Source organism: Sturnus vulgaris, chromosome 2 (assembly GCF_052056855.1).
Source record: "Sturnus vulgaris isolate bStuVul1 chromosome 2, bStuVul1.hap1, whole genome shotgun sequence".
In the NCBI taxonomy this organism is placed as follows: domain Eukaryota; kingdom Metazoa; phylum Chordata; class Aves; order Passeriformes; family Sturnidae; genus Sturnus; species Sturnus vulgaris.
The window spans coordinates 45539409-45561638 of record NC_142244.1 but is presented as its reverse complement, the minus strand read 5'-3'; the positions used below and the strand labels follow the sequence as shown (position 1 = coordinate 45561638).

General features: G+C 40.2%; 1 protein-coding gene across 9 annotated transcripts in view; it reads right to left on the bottom strand.

Moving 5' to 3' along the window:
* GRIA4 (glutamate ionotropic receptor AMPA type subunit 4) overlaps positions 1-21334 on the bottom strand; it is a 214567-nt gene extending 193233 nt beyond the window's left edge. For 6 of the 9 annotated variants that reach the window (XR_015801344.1, XM_014877675.2, XM_088159421.1 and 3 more), the window contains exons 1-2: positions 21109-21334; positions 19804-19962 (exon numbers count right to left, since the gene is read on the bottom strand). Coding sequence is in view for 8 of the 9 variants with exons in the window: in XM_014877675.2 (XP_014733161.1) it covers positions 19804-19962; positions 21109-21196 (247 nt within the window). In the remaining variant the exon portion in view is untranslated. The remainder of the gene's footprint in view (positions 1-19803; positions 19963-21108) is intronic. The other 3 variants (XM_014877674.2, XM_088159419.1, XM_088159422.1) reach the window with 1 other exon arrangement.
* Positions 21335-22230: the final 896 nt, after the last annotated feature.

Sequence of the window (22230 nt, the reverse complement as noted above, 5' to 3'; positions counted from 1 at the left end):
AGCAGGTCTGTGGAAAGTGCCTTGGCATATGTAGAGTGCAGAACAGAGGGCTTGGGGAGGTGAGGATATGCAGGTAGTATTTGCCATTTTGGAAGGGCCACATGTCCCAGTGTTTCAATTCTTTTCACCAGTTCCTGGAATAGACAGAACATTGTCACTGCACCATCCTGCCACGTGGTGTTATCACACCAGCCCTCAGATGCTAAGAGACAATGCCAAACCCTGGATTTGCTTCATGACAGTGCTCTGTGGGACTCGGTGTTACCAACCCAAGCTGACAGTGAGAACAGGACACCCTCCAGCTCCTCAAAATTAGAACTGTGCATGAAGATCTGCAGTGGTCACAGTGGAGTAACTCTGTCCTACCCTGCCTGCTAGGATGTCTCACATCTGCACTTTATTACCTACCAAGGGTAATAGGCCGTTAGCTAAGGAGAACAGAGCTATTAATGGATTCTGTTACAATATAATGCTTCGTTAACAGAGCTCTCAAAGAAATCAACAACTTCAAAACTCCCATAATCAATCCAATTTAATCTGATATATGCTCTGTCAAATTGCATTTCAAAAGGCTTTTATAACACCGAAACTCAGTTATCTAATAACAGCATTAGCAATGTTAATTTTCTAATCAGAACGCAAAATCATTAATTAACCATGCCTTCTTTAACTAAAAGAAGCTGCAGTTCCTAATCAGTAACCCTACGAATCTTTTGATGTTTATGCATGGAAAGGGTACATTCTCCTCTGAAAATACCTGTGAGGCTTTCATTAGTGCTGGTGTTTGCATCGGACACAGAATTGCTTCCCTGGTTCTGAGCCTCTCCCAGGCTTCCATCCCGTGCCATTACCTACAGCCACAAGAGGCTGATGCTCACAGCATGAGTGGCACTCCTGGGTGGTCCTGGCTTCCTAGAAACAACACTCAGGCGTCCAAAGACACCTCAGATCAGTCACAGCAGTCCAAAGATGTTGGTTTGCCATCATGCCTAGCCCATCCTTACACTAGCACAGTGGTGCACAGAAGAGCCTGTAATTCTAGCAGGACTGGGAACATACCCCAGAGTAAGAATGACAATTTTGTCTCAGGTAAAGGATCCACCTATCTCCACTAGTGCCCAAAAGTCAGTAATTCCCCTGAATATTCTCCCAGTACTCAACTATTTGCATTTACAACTTCTGATAGCAGCTTCTGAGTGGTTTGGACTCATGGATCTCTGCCAGTGCACAGCTAATTTGAACTTGAAGCCATGCAAACTGTTGGCATCCCCATTTTTCTTCAGAAAAAGGTCCCACAGGACTACCACTTGTCATGCAAAACCACATCTGTTTGTTGTTTCATTATTAGTTTGTTCGTTTTGAATCTGCTGCTTAAAAGCTTTGTTGAAGAAATGCAGAAAAAATATATGAAATAAAAACTTTAAGTCACACCATTATTACTTAAACTCCAAAAGTTCATTCCACTCTCTGGAAACAATTGTTTCCATACTTCAATTGTTAAAAAGTCAGCACAGACATAAAATTTCCCTTTAAACAGCCCAACAATAAACAGAAGACTATTTTCAGATTTTTTTTCAGGCAAAGATTATTGTGTCAGCTTACACTACATATTTAATATATTATCAAAACAAAATTTAAAAGCAGAATAATAAAACAATAGTTCAGCAACTGTTCTTGACATTTAAAATCAGGGAATTAATTTTCCTGGGAAATACTGTGCTCCATGCTCCAGGAATATACCCTTTAAATTGGATGATAAACCAACCAGCAATGGTATATCCTACTAAAATTAAATTACAGCTTTTATGTTTCAAGGGAAAATAAAACATACTACTAAGGCTATAAACTTATTTATGACAACACTATAAGATAAAAACAAGGAAGTATGCATTATTTTTAATTTATTTTCATAATAATAGATTGCCATGTAATAGCTCATTTGCACTTTAAAAAGTACTATTTTTCAGACAGAGTATTTACAGAGAATGAAGAAAACCATAAAACACACTCATCATGAAGTTTCTTACACCTATATCTAAATAAGTAAGTAGCTTTTAGACTGTGCTCCATCAGTCAAGAAGCTAGTGAGGGAATTTAGTCCTTTCCAAGCCTGCTGGCAACTGGTTTCTTAGCCTCAAGCAAGTATTTCACTTTGTTTTCCCCATTTGTAAAATACTTGTGTTTTGGCCTGAAGAACAATGAAACGTTCTGAATGCCTTGTTCAGCTAAGAATTTTGAAGTACGTATGCTTAACTTTACACATACACATACTTGCAATGACGTTGACCTAATAAGTTTTCTTGAAAAAGCACAAAAAGAAATTTTTTTCTGAGATGAGCCTTGAAGAACATCTCTAACTTGTGTTTTAAAGTGGAAATGCTAAAAGCATACTGGATGGATCATAAAGTAATGCGTATTTTCCCTCGTAGCTTGGCTACAAGTAACTTGCAACTGATAGGGTTTAATGTCTTCCTGAAGTATAAAAGTGACCCCTTAAAATCTCAGATACAGGGAATATAATTGACATGATTATGCCATTGATTTCCTTCTCTTAAACTTTTTTCTGTGTTTTCAGTCTTTAAATAACAGATCACTGCTGGTGAGAACATCCAGATAAAATGAAATTTCTGTGTTTGGTACATACATGAATAAACTGTTGGATATTGTACCTTGAGTCATTTTGCAATGGTATTTCCCTAGGAGATGCTATTGCACATACAGCATACATACCTGAGCATTGAACCTGTCTGAAATTTGCAGCTCTCCTGGAAATCATAAAATAAGTTGGTTTTGGCTGATTTTACCTATTTTACAACCAAAAATGGAACCAGAAGTTGATAGCTGAAGTCACAAACTACCAACCTTGGAACTGCGTGAAACCATTTATGTGCTTCAACAGAAACCCTACTGACCTTTTTTTTCCCAGACAAAATAAACTGCCTTTGACATTTGGTGATTCAATTGGGAGAAAAATTCAGCCCTATTCTTCAGAAAAGTGAGAACAACATCTCCCATTAGCTTTCTGGCTGATGGAATAGTGTGTGACATCAGCACACCACTCCTGGAAATAAGACACCAAATGCCTGATCAGTACAAAGTGAAAGAATTATAGACTGGATGGAATTGGAAGGAGATTGAAAGACTGTCTTATTCCAACCCCATGCCATGGGCAGGGACATCTTCCACTAGACCAGGCTGCTCAAAGCCCCATCCAAACTGGCCTTGAACACTGCCAGGGATGGGGCATCCACAGCTTCTTTTGGCAACCTGTTCCAGTGCCTCACCACCCTCACAGGAAAGAATGTCTTCCTAATATCTAATCTAAATCTTAGCATACCTTCCAGGAGGACCTGTTCTGTGACTTTGCCAGCCACCAAGGTGAGACTCACTCGTCTCTAGCTCCCCATGTGTTCCTTTTTCCCCCTTATTAAAAATGGAGGCTATGTTTCCTCTTTTTCATTTCACCTGCCTGCCATGACTTCTTAAGTATGCTTCTGAATATCATTTTATAAGCAGGTGTTTTCACAGTAGGTAATGGGGTATCTGGCAGTAAAACAAGTTAGTGGTCCTGAAATTTTGTGCTCCCTCAGACTCTCCAAACCCCCAGGTATGGGGACTAGTAGAGGTCATGGAGCTCCCAGCCAAGCCCTGATCCAGACATTCAAAGAACCACCCCATTTAGGTGCAAGCTAACATACATCTGACACTAAGACTCCACACAAATAGTGCATTCTATTAAATTTCATTTCCATCCTAAGTGTCCCAAGACACCTCCACAAAAAAAAAAAAAGGATATTATGAACAAAGAATTTCCATTTTCTATCTTCCACTACATCTTAGATTTAAGGTGGTATTTCAAGCCATGGGCATATACACTGCAGAGGTGCCATTTATTCACCTTTAGGTTAAAAGCATTCCTAGTTACAATAATTACCTCTAATGATCTAAAATTATGTGCTCATCATTTTCTTATAGCTGATTACTTCTCCAAAGCTAGCTTGATGGTTAGGCAATCGTGTGCTCTGCTATCTAGCCTCAAGTTACAGCTGAATATGTGATATACTGAATATATATTACACTTCTCACATGCCACTTTTAATTTAGCTTAAAAAAAACCAAACAACCTGTGGAAGGTGGTGATTGTATGTTAACAAGAGAAAGACCATGAAAAGTTCATTACCTAAACATGGTTCTATGTCATTAAATCAATGACATATCATCTATCATATTACCCAAGTTGATAAGCAATTCCTGGGATATTTATCATTAAGTCAGTTAAATTGATATATTCAATCACAAAATGGACGTGGTTAAGAATTATTTTATCTAATACATCCCAATTTTCAATAGTTGCTATCAACTAACTAGAGAAATATTTGCTGCAGAACACACATAACATCATGGCAGATCCCGTAGTTTTTGCATTCAACAGCTCACATTGTACTTAAAGCTCAGTTTCGGAATTCTGAACATTTGTGATGAATGTACATTTGTCCTATTTCCAGCCCCTCTTCCTGGAATGACTTTGAAAGTTCAAGAAAAATAGCTGCAGCAAGACAAAATGGAGCAAAGAAAAAATCTACATGTTCTACTCCAGCATCTATTACCTATGCACCATCTTCCATTTATCTTTCTTGCACTGCAAAGCCAGCTCAGTCTATTTGTCTACCTCCTATTAATGAATTATGAATATACTTGATAATTAAAATTTGGTATTTACAATCCTGGCTGTGCAGTGGCACAATGTGTGATTCAAAGCTGTCACTCTGTGTTAAAAGCAAGGCATGCAGATCTCCAGGACTCTGGCAGCATTTCAAGATGTCTTGCTAGAAACACTTAGCAGACATGCTCTTATGACATGGCCACAGTGTATTAACCCTGAAGAGCAAGAAGAAAAACCACATAATTTCAAAGCATACAAATAAGCACCAGTTATTTTGCTTATTAAAATGTCTGAAAGTTTCCCTCTGAAATCACCGATTTTTGGAGTCACTTATCTTAGTAGCTGCAACTGAGCTTTTAACAGCAGAACTCTCCCTGCAGTAAGCCTGAAGCTGATAATCAGCATTTTTAGATTCTTACCCCTATGGAAGAAATGCTGATTTCTCTCCAGTCCTGCTGCCTGGCCACCTCCCCAGTAGGGATGTAGGTGTGCAGCTCCATGTCTGGAGCCCAGCACCTGGCAGGCAGCCACAGAGGTGGGCACTGCTCCACAGAGCTGGAGCTCAGGGCAGGTTTGTTCCATTACTCTCAAAGAGCTGCAGCCCCCTCCGTCTTCTGTACAATTTTACCAGCTAAATCTCAGCCCCATCTGATAACCAGCCCTGCCTGTCTCCTTGCTTTTATTTTTGGTGGTTTTTTTCAGATTTATAAGATTTATGTGGGCGATTCTTGGTTATTAGTTTGGAATTTGAGATAAAACAAAACAACCTACAAAAAAACCAAACAAAAAAACAAACATCAAAGCAAAACTATCATCTCAAATATATCTGAGAGATCACACCTGAATGCTCACATCTCTGGCTCACGTTTGATCATATCACCAACCCTCTTCTTACAAACATGTTAGAAGAACATGTTTTGCCCCCTCTGCAGAAGGACTTTCCTTCAGGTCACAGTTAGTCCTTTCGACTAAAGAATGCAGAAAACATTGATGGTAGGTATAAAAATAATAATTTTATATATATATATAAAACTCGTCCCTGATAGTTGACAGGTCTTCACAAAGCAAGGGCAACACCACATCAGGCAGGTCACTGGTACTTCACTCATCTCCTGCAGCCTGTTCTTGTTTTTCCAGGGTGCCCTTGTTACCTAGACCTGAGAGATCTGCTGAAGCCTCCTGAGATCCAGAGTGTGCTCTGGGCAACACCATGGACAATGACAGAGGAGCAAGGGGGGCAGAACAAGCTGCTGAAAATCACTATCATCCTGTGAGCAGCATGTGCAGTGGAACAGAGGTGACTCACTAAATGCTTCTACAATGCATGTGCACTATATCCCTGAATATTAAAAAACAATAATTAAGTTGAAATAGATAAGGACGGTACCTGAAATACAGTTAAATATACTAGCTGCTGCTCAGGGACGAATTTCACTTTGGTTTTATATCTCTGCAAATTCTGAAAACTGCCTTAAGTCTCTGAAATGTCTCTGGCGTCCCCATCCTGTGAGGGACAGCAGAGCACTGAGCCAAAGCTTTGCCCCAGGAATTTCTAGCTGCTCTTTTTTTTTTTTTTTGTTCTCACACTGTGTGCTCTAAATAAGCAATTGGATGAATATTACCACAGAGTTATTATTTCTGTCATAAATTTTCAAAACTACCTATATGAATAACTGTAAGCCAAAGTCCTTCAGGGACTGTCATAAATCCAAAAGCTGTCTGAGTGCTACATTTAGTATTTCGATCATTGAAGTGGCTGAAAGTAGTACAGAAATACACGCACAGAAGGACAGCTCTCTGTCAGCTATACACATTTACACAGACTTCTGGGCAACAGTTTCAATCAGAAATTAACAACTCGGTCTAAGTAAAATAACTCCCATCCAGGCATCCAACAGAGTATTGGAATTTGCCCTGCAAGGATGTGCTTAAAGTACCTTAAAGTCGCTTCCTGAAAAGCATCTCCTAAAGCTTTACAGTTCTCCACATGAAGCCAAAATACAGCATTTTAAAGGTATTTAAATGTTTTATAGAGCTTTCTCTACATACAGATGGAAGAAACCAAGTAAGATGTTTTCGCATGTATCTGCAGCTGAATGTAAGACACCATCCCAAAATGCTGTAGTGTAGCCTCAGTGACCTGTTCCTATTAACCCAAACCTCCTTTCTTGAGTAAAACACTGTCAACCAAGTGTATAACTTGAAACACAAGTAACAATCCTAAGAAAGCAGTCTGAGCTCCAAAAATTAATCTGGGTAGAGGCTGGTCTGGATGAAATGTAGATGCAAAAGTAAAAGGCCCCAGTAAGGGCAGGGTTGCCAGCCATCTTCTGCTCTCCTCATGTCCTTCACAAAGCCAAATGGATAGAATTATCTGGGTAAACACATGAGTGGCAGAAACAAGATACTACAGCAAGCCTCTGCTGCAACCCTTTGGGACCACTGTGATGTTACAATTTCCAGGGATTACAGCCGAACAGACACCAGGGACCAAAACATCTGTTTGGTGAGGATGAAGAGAGTGAGAAGTATTACACTATAACCTCTGACATTGCCTTCTCATGCAATGATGATGACCAGTGGTAAAAGCACTTCATTCAGTGCAGCGCAGGGAATGGCCACATCCAAGCTGCCCTCAGTGGAGGTCTACTATGGGTAACAACTGGCTATACAGGGAGCAGAACTGTGATACATCCTGGGTTTTAGGAAGTCTGAGCCCTTATTTTCTCTCTTGAAGTCAAACATCAGGATAGACGCATTAATGGAAGTGACAAACAAGACTTTCAATCACCCATGCTGCAGATGCTTTGCTCCTGTCTTCTGACAGGTTTTGAATGCTTCCATCTCTGTCTGCTGAGAGAGGTGAGAAAAAGGGGCAGGTTCCCACTAAAATCTGGAATTATTCTTATTGTCAGTGTGGGAAGTTACAGTCTGTATCAACAAGAAAAAACAATCAAACAAAAAACCTAGGATTTTTAATGACTTTTCTGTTTTTGTCTCAGTGGAAAAAACATAGCACGACTTTATCATCATCGAACTTATCATCATCACAGCACTAACAACAGGTACAAACTTTTGAAAGCTTGACATTGAACCGTATAATTTTAGTTAAATGTGAAACACTTTTATTGAGGCCAATAAAAGGTCTCAAGGGATTTTATTTCAGTAGATAGAAACTGCTAACTTACCGTGCCAATAATCCAACAGTTTGCAGACAATACTTTCCCACACAGGAAGGCAGTATGTTATTGAAATGCACATCTTTTAAGAAATCAACAGGCTTAAAGCTGTACCTGTGTGTTACATTTTTGGTGACACACACTTCACTCTCTTAACTAGTACTTCTAAGACCTACATGATGTGCAGTCAAAAAAGGAAACTATCTTATGTAAGCATGCTCCCTCTGAACTGGAGAGACTACCCTTTAATGTTCCCTGTCTTTTATAGGCACAATAGGAAAAAACCTTCTTCATGGTGCCGATTCCTCTCATTCACCTTCTCTTTCATGACTTCATTTGTACAGTCAATTGCTCACAGACGTGAATAGGAAGGTGGCAGTACAGATCTGCTTTACCATATCAAACACAAGGGAGCAGGAAGGTGAGGCCCTGGAGAGCAGTTTCTCAAGGTGATGCTGCTGGCAGAGGATATCCGCACCTTTTCAAAGGGGTAACATTAGGCTGGATCTCATTTTAATCTCTCAGACACTATATAAGTGCAAGGAACTGCAATAATTATTATTATCCTATTATTGTAATTGCTCGAAGGATTTTCTGCTAGTCTCCCATTTAGCATAGTATGTGAAAGGCTGACAAAGAAAATGTGATTAAGGTGTGAAGCTCTGGTGCCTGCCAGCTGCTCTGAAGAGCAAGAGATTCCCATCATAAACAGTAACTGAACAAATGATGGGTTTTCTGGTCCTTTCATGAGGAAATAAAAAAACAGTAGTCCTTCAACATCTGTTAGAGACCCAGAAAAGAATGGAGGGAAGCAATCCAGTTCATCTGTGTGAACTGTTTTTTATGGTACAGCACCACTACTCCCTCGAAGTGTTGGCCATTTTGAAGTCCAAGTCTGACTTGGGGGAGTAAAAAGAGCAGGAAACAGGCAGAGTTTTTCTGAGGTCATATAAGGATGCAATTTCTTTTTTGTTTGTAACCAAGAAGCAAAGGTTTTATGCTCTTTCCCTTTCCTTCCTTTCCCTGCAGTAGTTAAGCTGACAGTTATCTGCAATCAATACATTACAGGAGCTAATATGCTGCTGTGGCTTCTGGTGCTGAACCCAGAAGCCACAACAGCCTGTCCCTAGATGTGGGGTAGGATTGGGACATTATGACTTCACTTCTTGGATGCCAAGATCATCTTTGGGGGTGCAGAGCATAGGAAGCACCATGTAAACTGGTTCCACTGGGGTGCTCCTTGAACACTGTTCCCATTTTCTCAGGTAAAGCTGGTACATGTAACAATAAAAACCAGGGAGAAGAAGATAGCTGATGGAAGAGAACACAATTTTCTCTGTGTCTCTCGAAGCAGTATTTTTCAATCTTGTGCTATTTTGTAACTCCTCCTGTGCTTCACTGGACGTCTGGTCTAGGTGTTACTTCCCCCTCTGTACAAAGTTTTCAGCTTGGCACAACCACATGTTCACCTTAAAGCTTTTTGAAGTCATGTCAGCTACACACCAACTATAATCCCTGGTTCACAAGCACCAGCCACACCTTCCAGCTGTTTGTCAGAAGAAGAAAATTCCCCACGTAGTAAATAGTGCTCCATGTCAGTCTGTTCTCTGCTCTGAAATGTCTTTCCCCAACACCAAAAACTGGTGTTTCCTTAATACACAGCTACTCATGTGTCTTGAACTCCTTCTCCCTCCCAGATGGGGGTCAATGTAGGGCAAAGAGAAACTTCAGGGGCAAGATCTCAAATTCTAAATTACAGTCCTTACTCAGGATAACCTCTCATTTCTCAGTCTGCAAAGGTGCCTGAAGACCCACCTCCCACCTGAGCTCCAAATCACCTCACACAGCACCTGCTGGAACCGTATCAATTATCTGCTGCACACATGCATTTGCATTAACTGTGCCTCTTCTTTTTCTGAGTTCTCTGAAAACAACTTTACATTTTTCAGCTGATTTCAATAATAACTGAATAATAAATAATTTAAGTAAAGCATTTAGTGGATGGAGTAGTTGTAAAGAGAACGTTGTAAATACAGCTATTACTATAACAGTAATTAATTGTTGAGGTCTTCTGTACTATTTGTCCCTGTTTTAGTGACTTTACAGTATCAGGAAAGAAAAGGTTTGTCCTTTTTCATTCTTTCCATAAACATTTGCTCTTCAGAACAGTGCAACAGATCATTGAAGACAGCTACGGGAGCATTTCTTGTATTCCTTTATTCAGTCTTTTGCTTTCTGCAAATATTCTAGTGTTTTAAATCTCATTCATCATCATGTTTGTGTTCAGGCTGCAATCTCGTCCAACACACAAAGCAGATGAAACTAGGGATTTCCAAAGCTAAATTCATAACTCTTGATATCTTAAGCTAACAGTCCAAAGCCTCCAGGTGAAAGCAGTAATAGATTCACATCCTCTGTGGCTCATAGAAAGTGAAATATGTATAACATATATGACCATTAAGTTGTATTTGTAGGTAGATGAGTCTGTGAATACAAATAATGGGGATTACCACACATTTGTTAGCAAAAATATACTTAATGGTCTTGGAACACATTTACCAAGCTTATATTACTGCTGCTTCAAGCCACAGTCCCTGTTGGGACTAGGAGATATTTTTTTTCTTACGAGAGGGAAAAAGTCCTACCATTTGTATCCACCCTAAGTATTTTTCAAGGGAACTTGAAAAAGGCCCCAGTAAGTCCTTACTTGTCTTTCCATACCTAAGCCATGCTGCTAAGGGTGTCCCAAGTCACTTTTCTGTGCTGGCAAGACACAGTTCCAAACATCTAGAACAAGCCTCAGGGGCTCTGGGAGCTGCACAAGTCATGCTGATCATGGTATCCCTCTAAAGTAAAAGCCAACAATTAACCCAGTAGACTTTTTTTCCTTGCCTACTCTTTATGGCTCCTACATTCAACACATATAAAGACACTGGGTGATATAACCCAATGAAGTGTTGATGACAATTTACCTGTGATTTTTTTCACTCTTCAAGTCAACACTGGATTTATTTGGGAAAAAAAAATACAGGTTAGATAAAGGTATTGAGGCTATCTGACAAGGATCTTGATGGTCCTGCCAGGTGACCAAAATGGTCCCACCTAGCCTTAATCGGTGAACATTATTGCATGCTATCCATACTCCCTCTTATTAGTGACCTTTACTTTTTCTTTGTTGGAGCACGGATGCTCATAGCCATCAGTTAACATTTCCTCCCCCAGACTGCTTTCACATCATTCCTACATCATCTGGAAAGGACTTGTAACTTGGATCACTTCCATTCAACACTACACCTGACCTTCCAGACACACACTTTCATGAGATACATGTAATCCTGCAGCAGATGCCAAAGAAGGTCCTGCTAATACATCTCTTATGCTCTCTTTCTTGGACTTTTGTTTGTGCCTCCAGATAGCAACTCTAATTATTAATTAATCTATCTAATAACAACATATCATACAGTATGACTATGCTGCTTTTACCACTCGAGAGAAGCACAGACAAAAGATACTAATTTTTAAACAAAGGATCTGAGAAAGAAAAACCCCTGACCAGCTCTCAACTGGAGGCCACACAAAGAGCTAGATACAGAGACAGTGTTAACAGGTTGTGTTAAAACAAACAGCCCCAAAAGCCAGCTTTTTACTTGGCTTCTGCTTTCTACTTGAAGGAGAAGTGAGAAAAACTCCTGAGTCAGCCAAGAGCCCATGACTATTGATTTTTAAAGGAAATTATCCTCTCAGCTGCAGTATTTTTGAAAAGTCCACTCTTAAACACTCTTCTCAGGTTTAAACAAACAGAAATAACAAAGGCTGAAGGCCTTTATTAGCAAACCTCTCCAGGAAACATCCACACAGAAAACCTGGAGGAAATCATTGAAAGAAGACCCTACACTACTCTGATGAGACTGAGGGTCTGTAAAATCTTCCCTTTTACCCCCATCAACTTAGGTGAGAGAGTTCAGTTTATTGATAGGCACATGCTATTCAAAAATTATTATAGCTTTTTCTCCTGAATTTTACACAAATGTACCTGAGGTTGATAAAATCTTTCTCCTTTATACTCAGTGATTTCCAGACCTCAACACAGGATCATCCAGATCCATATCTTACCTTAACTAGTAGCGTGAAACATCTCTACTAAACATCACGAATATTAAAGTAGAACAGGAAGCTTTTGGGGGAAAATAATACACTACATTTTGCACTTTCTTTTCTACAAGAATTTCCTCTCTTTTTCCTGTTTTTACCTTAAATATGTAATACTTGAATCCCTTTACCCACTGGGAAAACAGATCTGACCCTGACATCAGAGAAATCTCTAACAAAAAGAAATAATGGAACGGTTTGGGTTGGAAGGGGACCTTGAATATAATAAAAAATGAAGCATAATGCATATCTGAGAAAGAAATTAACACAACCAGAATATTTTTTTGTAATAATTCCTAACCATTTTGCATAATAATTTCTAATACTAACATATGCATTGCCTTTTGCACAACAATATGAAGATGCAAATTCTGTATCCTTGAAAGCTGTGGTAAGCAAAGCATAAAGGTCTCAATTCTTTTTAGCAATTAACTCTCTACCTGTGAACTTTCCTAAAATTTGATGGATACTCATTAGGCATATGTGAAGTTTACGTCAAGAACATGTGCAAATAAAAATGAAGTTGCAATTTTATGGGTTTAAAAGTTCTCTATGAAAATACACCACAAGAAGCAACTGGAAGAGTGTGCATGCAGAAATGACACAGGATCTACCCCACAGAGGGTCTGAAAGTGAGGAACAGAGAGCTGTGATGAGTATTTAAATAATTATGTATTTTAATATGTCTTCAAAACATGTTTAAAGCCTTTCCCCACAAATAGTCTAATAAATAATCTAGCAAAAAGTGTAAGTGCTTTTTCTTTCTCTTGGGTTGTATTTGTATTTACAGGAAAAAACAACTGAGTGTTGGCCATGAATATAGTGAGAGGTACTGCACGAGCCTGCATGCTTCAGGAGCAATTGCTGCATACAAATACAACATTGAAATAGCCTGTGGCACACAAGAAAACAGTAGCCCAACTGACTTTCTTTGTAAACAGGCAATTATGTACCAGAGGTTCAACTGCTAAACATGTTGGTTTTTAAAAATAATAGGAGTTAAGCAATTTGTTTTAAAATTTGAGCTATGAGATGAAAAATGAGAACAAATCCCCCTTGCAAATAAAGTGGATTCCTACTACTCCTTCTTTTTAAGAGGTTCCAATATGCAATCACTGCTCAGTTAGAGCCCGTATTTAAATCACAAACAGCTCTGTCTAGAGGGAAAAAAACCTGCAGGACAAAGGCCAGTGTTTGCATTGGAATTTGTTAATGTTAGCATAGCTGGTCAAAATCCAGCCATTACAGTAGCTTTGTCATAATTATCCTGATATTCCCTCTTGAGTCCAACATAAAACTTAGCTATCAGCTCTGGAGAAACTGGTGAAGAGGAAGGGCGAGCTGGGTCTTTCCAATGCATTGCCAGGACAAGGGTGACAGGTATGTGTCACTCTGGGTCCATCTTCTCACCATATGGACCCTGCAATTATTTGTACAAGTCAGGCAGACTTCATCTGGACCACAGGAAAAAGAGCAGGGAAGAAACCCAGCCCTCACAAGGAAGCAGCCCTGCCCCATGAGTTATTGCACAGAGGAAGGACAGATTTTCCCAAGTGCTCAGCAGTAAGCAGTTCCCAACAGGAAAGAAGGTGCTGCTAAGGACTCTGGAAAATACTAGAATGTCTCCGAGTGCCAAAATAGCCAAAGTAGCCTTTCTATTTGAACTTGTCTGCCTGAAAGCAGACATCACTAATATAGAATTTTTGAGATTATTCAAGATGTAACTGCATTGGCAAACGACTGAATCCACATCAACATTGATAAAAGCCAGTAAGGTCTCGATAAACCATAATAAAAACCAAAACCTATGTAAAAATCTGAACTAGATAAAGGAAGTTGTTAAAACGTCCGAGAAAATTATTAAAAGTAAAGCAACACCAAAATTTCAAAACAAGACACTGTGATCAGATACTTTTGAGTAAATTTATTTTCCAAAATTCTGAACAATTCTTGATTTATACAGGAATAAATTATCTAATTTGACTTTGTGTCCTACCACATAACTTTGGTATGCCCACCTCAGCTGCAGAAGCAGACTTGATGCTCTACTAGTCCAAAACCTTTGCCTCAAGCTAAGTACCCAGAGGAATAGAAATCCAGAGAAGAGGCCAATTTTTCCCTGTAATTACACTGATGCAATCATAGGAGCACCCTCACTTTTGCACTAGCACAAATTTCATACCCTTAAATCAGTCATATATTAAGGGATAGGAACTATGAGAAATGATTATTTGGTCCAACATGTTTAACTCCAAAGATTTGGATTTAAACATGTCACAATCTGAAATTGCACAATTCATTGTAGGATCTAAAACCGTTAAGAAATCAAAGCAGACGTCTTCCCCTCTCATGAACAAGCAAGTCTCAAAACAATCAAGACCTAAAAATGAAATGCATGAGTTATTTTGACTAGCATACAAACTTAGATCACAATGATAAAGCTGAAATTAATCAATTTAATTTACTTGTTAAAGTGCTTTGTCCTACACAAGAAGTACTGCACTGCATTTCCTTCTGCAAAAGGAATGAAGGAACACAATCTTTATTATTAATCCTCTGAAATGAACATTAAATTATTTCCACAGGCTACCATAAAGCTTTTGAGTTTAAAGTTTTAGTCAGTCCAGTAACATGCTAGGACAAAAGTCGTGTTTAAGGCCAGGGAAATGAATGTTCTGGATTTCCAGGGTAGAAATCTGACTGTATGTCAGCGAAGGCCCATAATTTATTTTCCCAACAATAACCTTGAAAATTAAAACCAGACTCTGATGGATTGGAGATACTGTCAGTTGATCTTCTCTCTCTTGTATGGCTTACTTACAAATATCACATTTAGAGCTATGAAACTCTTTGAATATGGATGTTCTTATCTCTTAAAAATATACAGAATCTTTCTTATGGTAGATGACACCCAAGTGCACACATATTCTTTGATTCCATCAGCAAATACTACTAATAAAAATGTTAAGAGAAATTGTTTTCAGTACTTGGAGTCTAGCTTGAGATAAATTCCACATATCAAAGCAAAACACTCACTTCAAAATTAGTTTTGTAATCAATCCTATCTTAGAAGGGTACCATTTAATCCAGTTCCATCTTTCTAGCTAACTGGTACACTATTTGCTTTTGCAGTTAAAACCTGACTGTATGTTAACTCCCAACACACTCCGAGCTGCATCCTTGGGAATACTGCACTGCTCTTGATAATAAAACATCATTCAGATGTATGAAACCTCACTTTCTAAATAAAGAACACCATGGGTTTAAATGACACTGATTATTCAACCAAGGTTACGCTTCTACTGCTAAATTGAGTTGTAATTATAAAGCAGAATTAATAACCAAATTTAATGAAAATCCCATTATGATGCAGCTGAGTAAATCAAAGTTGAAACTCCTGTAGGTAAAATGAAAGATAGTCACAATATAAGGGCAATACTATGTGTGAGTCTATTTCCTCAGCTTTCTGGAGTTCTCAGCAGAAAGTTAACTCCAAAATGACATTGCCTCTCCCCTCAGTACCATGCACAAGCCCAGAGACAAACACACAGAGAAGTGAGGGTGACAAGGGAGGCTCCTGTCTGTCCTCAGGGCTGCCTCTGACCTCAGCAGATCTTCCCCAGAACCTGCATTCCCACTAGTTAGGCAGAATCAGGCCCTCCAGCTTCAGGTCACCAACCCCACATAAATCTAGAGGGCACAAGAGTCAAAGACACTAACTCTTGGAGAAAGAGGAAAGTTATTCCAAGATGCAAAATTTTTAATTCCAGTAAGTTTTTCTTCTCATCCATGCGGCACATGATAAACAAGGTTATGTTTTGAGGGGTTTGCTTCTCCTGGGATTAAAATCTAGTAAGAACAGAACTGTGCAAAAGAGGAAGAAAGTGTCTCATTTTCCCTAAATTACACTTATTAGGTATATATTCATCTCAGAATACACATGAAATCAAACGGACTCAAAGAGAAAAGTTTTACTTGTAGTATAAAACACTAATGAAAGACTTGAATCAATCTCTCTTCATCCCCTTTAGCCCAATTCTGTGCAAGAACTGCAAACTGCTACAGATTAAGGATTTTTTCAAACTTCAACAGAAAAATTCTCAACCACAGGATGGGCTGAAAGGCAAATAGTTCTTTGCAAAATTATAACACTACCTCTCATAAGTATTCAAACGTGTTTACTGTTGACTGCATTGCTAAGATATACTAATGTACTATATAGATGGTGCATGGAAAGAAGGAAATTATTTTGCATTCAGCTAAAGAATACATATATAAGAATATATAAATATATAAGAATAAATATATACAACACAATCAATGTATTGTTCCAACATCTGAAGTCAAACTGACTGCAGGTAGATTTCTAATCATGAGCAGAATTTCCTGCTTATAAGTTGCAAACCAATGTATGCCAATAGACAAATGTTTCAGCTCTGGTGTATTGTGTTCTGATGAGTAAGAATCTTGTACTATTCATGTTTTGGAATAATTTCAGCTCTGTCAGTAAGAGGGATTCTCTGAATAATGTATGTAGTGCAGAAGAAATGAACAGAGTTTAAATAAAACACGCAAAGGTGAAGGGAAAAGAAAAAGGACTGAAATCTCCAAAGTGATATAGATCAGATCAATTTTGATAACTCATAACAGATTCTATCTGCTAAGGCAACCTGTTTCATACGCATTCAAGATTTAAAATAAAAATACTAATGTTCTAGGCCTGTTTGAAGAAAACAAAAATGCATAAAATACCCATTGGAAATTAGCTATGACATTGAATACACAAAATTAATCCAGTTCCAAAAGTACTCCTGGGTGACCATTTTGATGTATGTTTTTTACCTAGTGAAAACATTGAAGTTTTGCCTGTGTTGCAGTGAGTTACCTGCTAGCATGCCATCCATAATCCTCTGGAATAATCTGTCTACTGTCCCTGACACATGCAAAGGGTCAGGCCCTGAATCTTCCCAAGTAACCTCTGCAGCAAATGGAAACAGAAAAAGAGGAAGCTGGTAATGTCTCAGAGCTTTATGCTTGAACTCACATGAATATTCATCTCGGTCCAGCAGCTCTAAGGCTTTTGTACTGTATATTTGGGGACACATGCTCCCACCCTTTCACAGTGGTTCAGCAAAGAGTTTTCATTTCAGATTACCATGAAATCACTTAATTCAGAGCTGATGGTGGGGGTTTCTTTAATTAGGTTAGAAAAGCTCACACATCTGTGTTTTAGAAGCCTCTGTCAAGCCAGCAAATTCAATCACATGGAAGCCAGTGTCCTCCAGCTATCAGACAATTGATTTTTGCAGGATTCTGCTCACATTTAGCTTAAGGAACATGAGATATGTTCATTCAGTTGTCAGTCAGTTTGCCTACATGTCATTAGGAGAATATCTGTTTTTTAAAAAATATTCTTCAGTAATAAATTTTTTTTAAAAAAAGAAGTAGTCAGATTATTGGCACGAGAATGCAAAACATGAAATAAGTGCAAACTTGGACTAGTGCAAAAATATGTGTGGGTTTAGGTGGCAAGAAGAAACATAAATAAGGCCCTTAGGATTATTTCTATTTAATACAGAGGTACCCAATTACATGAGCATACACACAGATAAGCATATACATTTAATTTTCCCTTTCTTCTCTGCCTCCCCCCATACTACAAGGATTCATCATTTCTAAAGCCATCAAACACTTTGGAACTGAAACTGGGTTCAGCTTAAAGAGGAAAAAAAAGGATCAGGTTATGAATCACTATTTCTATAAATGACAGCAAACATAATGGGAGAGGTGTTCCTCAGTTAAATATAAGGCAAAAATAACGTAAGGTGGTTGGAGTGAGAGAAGAATCTGCTGCAAATAGTGTAAATGAGAAAAGTTTTGGGCAAACACTTTTTGAATTTAAGTTGTTTGGTTTTACACAGAAAAGTGGTCCAGTTATAGACATTTTTAAATTTGTGCAAATCAGAATCAACTCACAAATCAAATCAACAGTCAAATGGAAAGACTAAGCAATATCCTTAATCCAAAAATTAACAACAGCCTAAGAAATTGTCAGAACTAGATGCATAGGCAGAATCTAGAATAACTGACTTTTTTAGCAATAACTGGTTTTAGCATACAGAAATTTTAATCCTGTCCTCTTTTACTAAAAATTTAAGTTAAAAAAGGTACGTTGTAACTGGTCTCCATTGAATAAATATTATCAGTGATTGCAAAAGTTGACATGAACTGTAATATTTTCTCAATGAACTACACCTGCACAGACGTGATTCCTTGTGGTTTCAAAGCATCTTTTGAAATGTTTTTACCTTATGGAATCTGACACTGATTTCCATGCTAAACACAATGAATACATTGCTTAATACAGAATTCACTCTTTATGGGACATCAGTCTTTCCTGCACAAAATGAATGGAGCCATTTTGGCAGCTCAGAAGCTTTTCCTCTTAAACAGGGTGGCAAGGTCATCTGAAACTTGAAGTAGCAAAGACTTGTATAAATAAATTTAGAAATCACGCAATAAATTATTCATGAGAACTGCACAGCATATTGTATGTTTACATACTAAAAAGTGCCACAGAGATGGCAGTGAGAAAGTGAAGAGAAACACAGCACGTATTTTAAAAGCACGATGAACACTAAGACATTCTCCAGTATGTTTCTATTTTAAACTTGCTCAGCAATGTTGCTTAGTGCATCTACTTCCAGAGGCAATTCACTCCTCAATGAAGAGGAGGGATTTGAAAACTTAAGAGCTACAGAGGAAAACCTATAGAGTCCTGAAATATGAACATCAAAGTAGGAACGCTACTACGGTCTTCAGCTTTGCCCCACTGTATACCACACTCTTACATAATAACATGAACTCCTTTTAAGAAGGGAGACAGATATACACGAAATTAAATAGAAATAATGCTTTGCCCCTCTCAGAGATCAGGCGTATCTAGCCCGTGTTTTAGCCACTGGTAAAGACCCTGAGGTAACTGAAATGTAGCAAGTTCAGCTAATTACGTGTCACTACTTTTTAAATAAAAAATAAAGAAATTAAATGTTACCTCATTTGTTAAGGGTATTTCTTGCTCTGTCTTCCTCTCATTGTGTATGTGATTCTGTATGTATGTGGGTGTGTGTGTTTATAAAATATATAGTAGGATGAGAATATTTGTTCCAGTTGAGGTGGTCTGTGAAATCAAGTAGATCAGATACTAACTTGATTTGGCACCAATGTATGGATGCACAGAGACATATCCACAGGATGTATGCATTACGAAATGGTAAGAGACATTTACAACCTAGAATATAAGAGCAGGGCTGCCTCAAGTGACATCACCAGATCAACTGCAGCGTCAAGCTACTCAGATATATTATCCTGCACACCACTGCTTCCCTGTCTCCTTTCCAGCCATTAGAAAAGCATTTGGGAGCACAAACATTATCATATATTTTCAAATACATGCACAGCATGCACAGAAGCAAAGAAGAGTAAGTGTGGGGTTTATGCACTTACTGAGACATTAATAATTTTTCTTTACAACAATAAAATTCATCTCCATAGAAACCAGGAAGCAAGAAACTACAATAATAACACTAAAGCAAATGTCACATCAGGTTAGTCAGCAGAAGGCAGGAGAGGGGATTTTGCTCCACTACGGAACTAACAAGGACTGCTGCCCCTTCTGCTCTTCTGCAAAGCGTATCTGTACCAAAGACAGACTTCTTGACGTATTTATAATGCAAGATAACAATGCAGTTTCCTGTTCTTCCCATTGCAATTTATGCCTAAGGTGGTCAGATCAATGGCATGTTTACTTACAGGCATTTGTTACAGCGAAGCTGTTAGCTGTTTCAATGTTGTCTACATGAGGAACCAAATTAAAAGGTGCTTCGGATGCATTGGGGCTGGTGTTATGAAGAAAGATTGCTAATCGAAAAGCAGTGTATTCCTGATCTGTGTTCCTGATGAAGAGACCACCTACAAAAAACAGAAGAAAAAAAAAAAAAAAGCAAAAAGCAAAAGAAGCCGGGTAAATTATTTGCAAGCTACTCACTGTCTTGTAAGACCGAGCAACTGTCTCTCCCAAAGCTGCACAGTAAGGCAAGTCCTAAGACTTTAATGGATAAGGAACTAATCGTATTCATAATCACAACCACTGCCTTTAAATCAACATCCTCAATCGATTTTAACCTCCCTGATGCATTCATGCTTCTTTCCTGACTTCTCGGTTTTCAGCCTTTCATACATAAATACCCAGATTTGTCATGATTACAGTGACCTTTTAAAGTGTTTAGCCTCCATCTCCCTGATACCGAGCACACTGGTAAATCAGCTGCTCAACAGCCTCTCACATTAAGTGGCGGGCTGATTAAGCGGAACGATGCTTTCTGGATTAAAAAAAGGGAATACCAACTCGGCGTAGGATAATCCGCACTGAAGAGGAATATAATGAACTTTGCTCCTCTGCAGCCATGTGCAGGCAGGGAGCAGCTCAGCCGTATTAGCAGCATCTTTACAAGTCCACAAGAAATGATGCAGTGATGGAGCTGAGCTGGAAAGAATTCAGATAGCTGCGTCCCATCCTAAACACGTCCGAAAGGAGGGAAGCAGGAGGCGATGGGCAAGGGATGAGGATGGGGTACAGGACTACAGGGAGACATCTACAAAACCCTAAACTTTCCAACTACAGAGACGAACGAAGGACGGTGTAGCCTTTTACCCCCCCATCCCCGCCGGCTACCGCAACCCCCGGTGCCCAGGACTCGCCATTCCTTCGATAGTCAGGCAAAAGCAAGGGGAGTCGGAGGGGGCTGAAGCAGCCAAGGGGCATCAGCCCCGAGCCCCTTCCTGCCCAGCCTATATCGCACGCCCGGGGCTGGAAGGAGTTCTGCACAAGATAAGCATCCTCCCTCTCGCACTCTAACGCACACAGAAATATTTACACACACGCACGCACACACGGAGACACATATACAGAAACACGAGGATGATTCGTGGAGGCATGGAAATGGGATGGTGCTGGAGGAGAAATCGGCAAAAACTGCCTTCAGAGCCTCCTTTCCAACTCACTTCGCGAAGGATTGAACCCCTGGACACACGCACGCAGCCCAATGCAGCGCTTACCTATTTGCACGCTGCTAGGAAAAGCTCCCATTGCTAGTCCCCAAAAGCCAGAAAACAACAAGACAAGCTGTCTGCAAATTATCCTCATCTTCTCTTCTGCCTCTCTGTCTCCCCTTCTCCCGCTCGCTCGCTGGATGCTGCTCAAAGAGGCATCGAGGGCGAGGAGGATGCACACAAAACCAGGAATAAAAAAAAAAAAAAAAAAAAAAAAAAAAAAAAAAAAAAAGGGGGAGGTGGGAGAAAAAGAGAGGATTCCTCCTTTTCTTTTTTTTTTTTCCTCTCTTTCTTTTTTTTTTTTTTCTGGTGGTTTTGTTTTAGAATTTGTCCGCTATCCTCTCCCGCTCGCTCCCTGCCTCTCTCCCGGCTGCCGCTTCAGCAAGCCACGCCGCCGCGGCGGATTTTTCCCGCAGTCTCCATCGCCGGGGAGCGGAGGAGTGTGTCCGGCTGCGAATGTTGCACATGCAGAAGATGGTGGTGAGTTTGGCGGCGGGGGGCAGCGTCTGGCGGAGGCGCGGCGGGCGCGGGCGGACATGCGCCGTGCGCCCCCCCCGCCGCCCGCACCGCCGCGGGCGGGAGCCGCCGCCGCCGCCGCCGCCGTGCGCGCCCCGCTCCGCCCCGCGCCGCCCGCGCGGCGTTCGCCTTTATTTAACATTTTTTGGGGGGGTTTGCTTTCTGGTTGGTTTGGGTTTTGGGGTTTGTTTGGGATTTTTTTTGTCTTCCCCCCACCCCCCCCCCCCCGCCTTTTTCCATCCGCGGGCGCGCAGCCCCTTGTAACTTAGCGCTGCGGGCGTCGGGCGGGAGGGCCAGGCAAGGTCAGCGCCCCGGGCTGGGCGCGGGAGGCTCGGCCGCTGCAGCCCATCCCTGGGGCTGCTGCTGTCAGGGGCACTTATCATGACTGGAGGTGGCGGGGAGGATGTGCGTGTGCTGCGCGGCTGCGGAGCGCGGTGTACGGGGGTGTCCCCCCGTTCCCGGAGCGCTCCGCTCCGCGCGGGAGCAGCGGGACCCGTCCGCGCTGCCCGGCTTTGCGGCACAGCAGGGAGCGCCGCGACGAGAGCAGGGCAGCGCTCGGCACCGTGGCACTCGTGCCAAAGGGAGGGAGAGCGAACGGAAAGGAAAACTTCA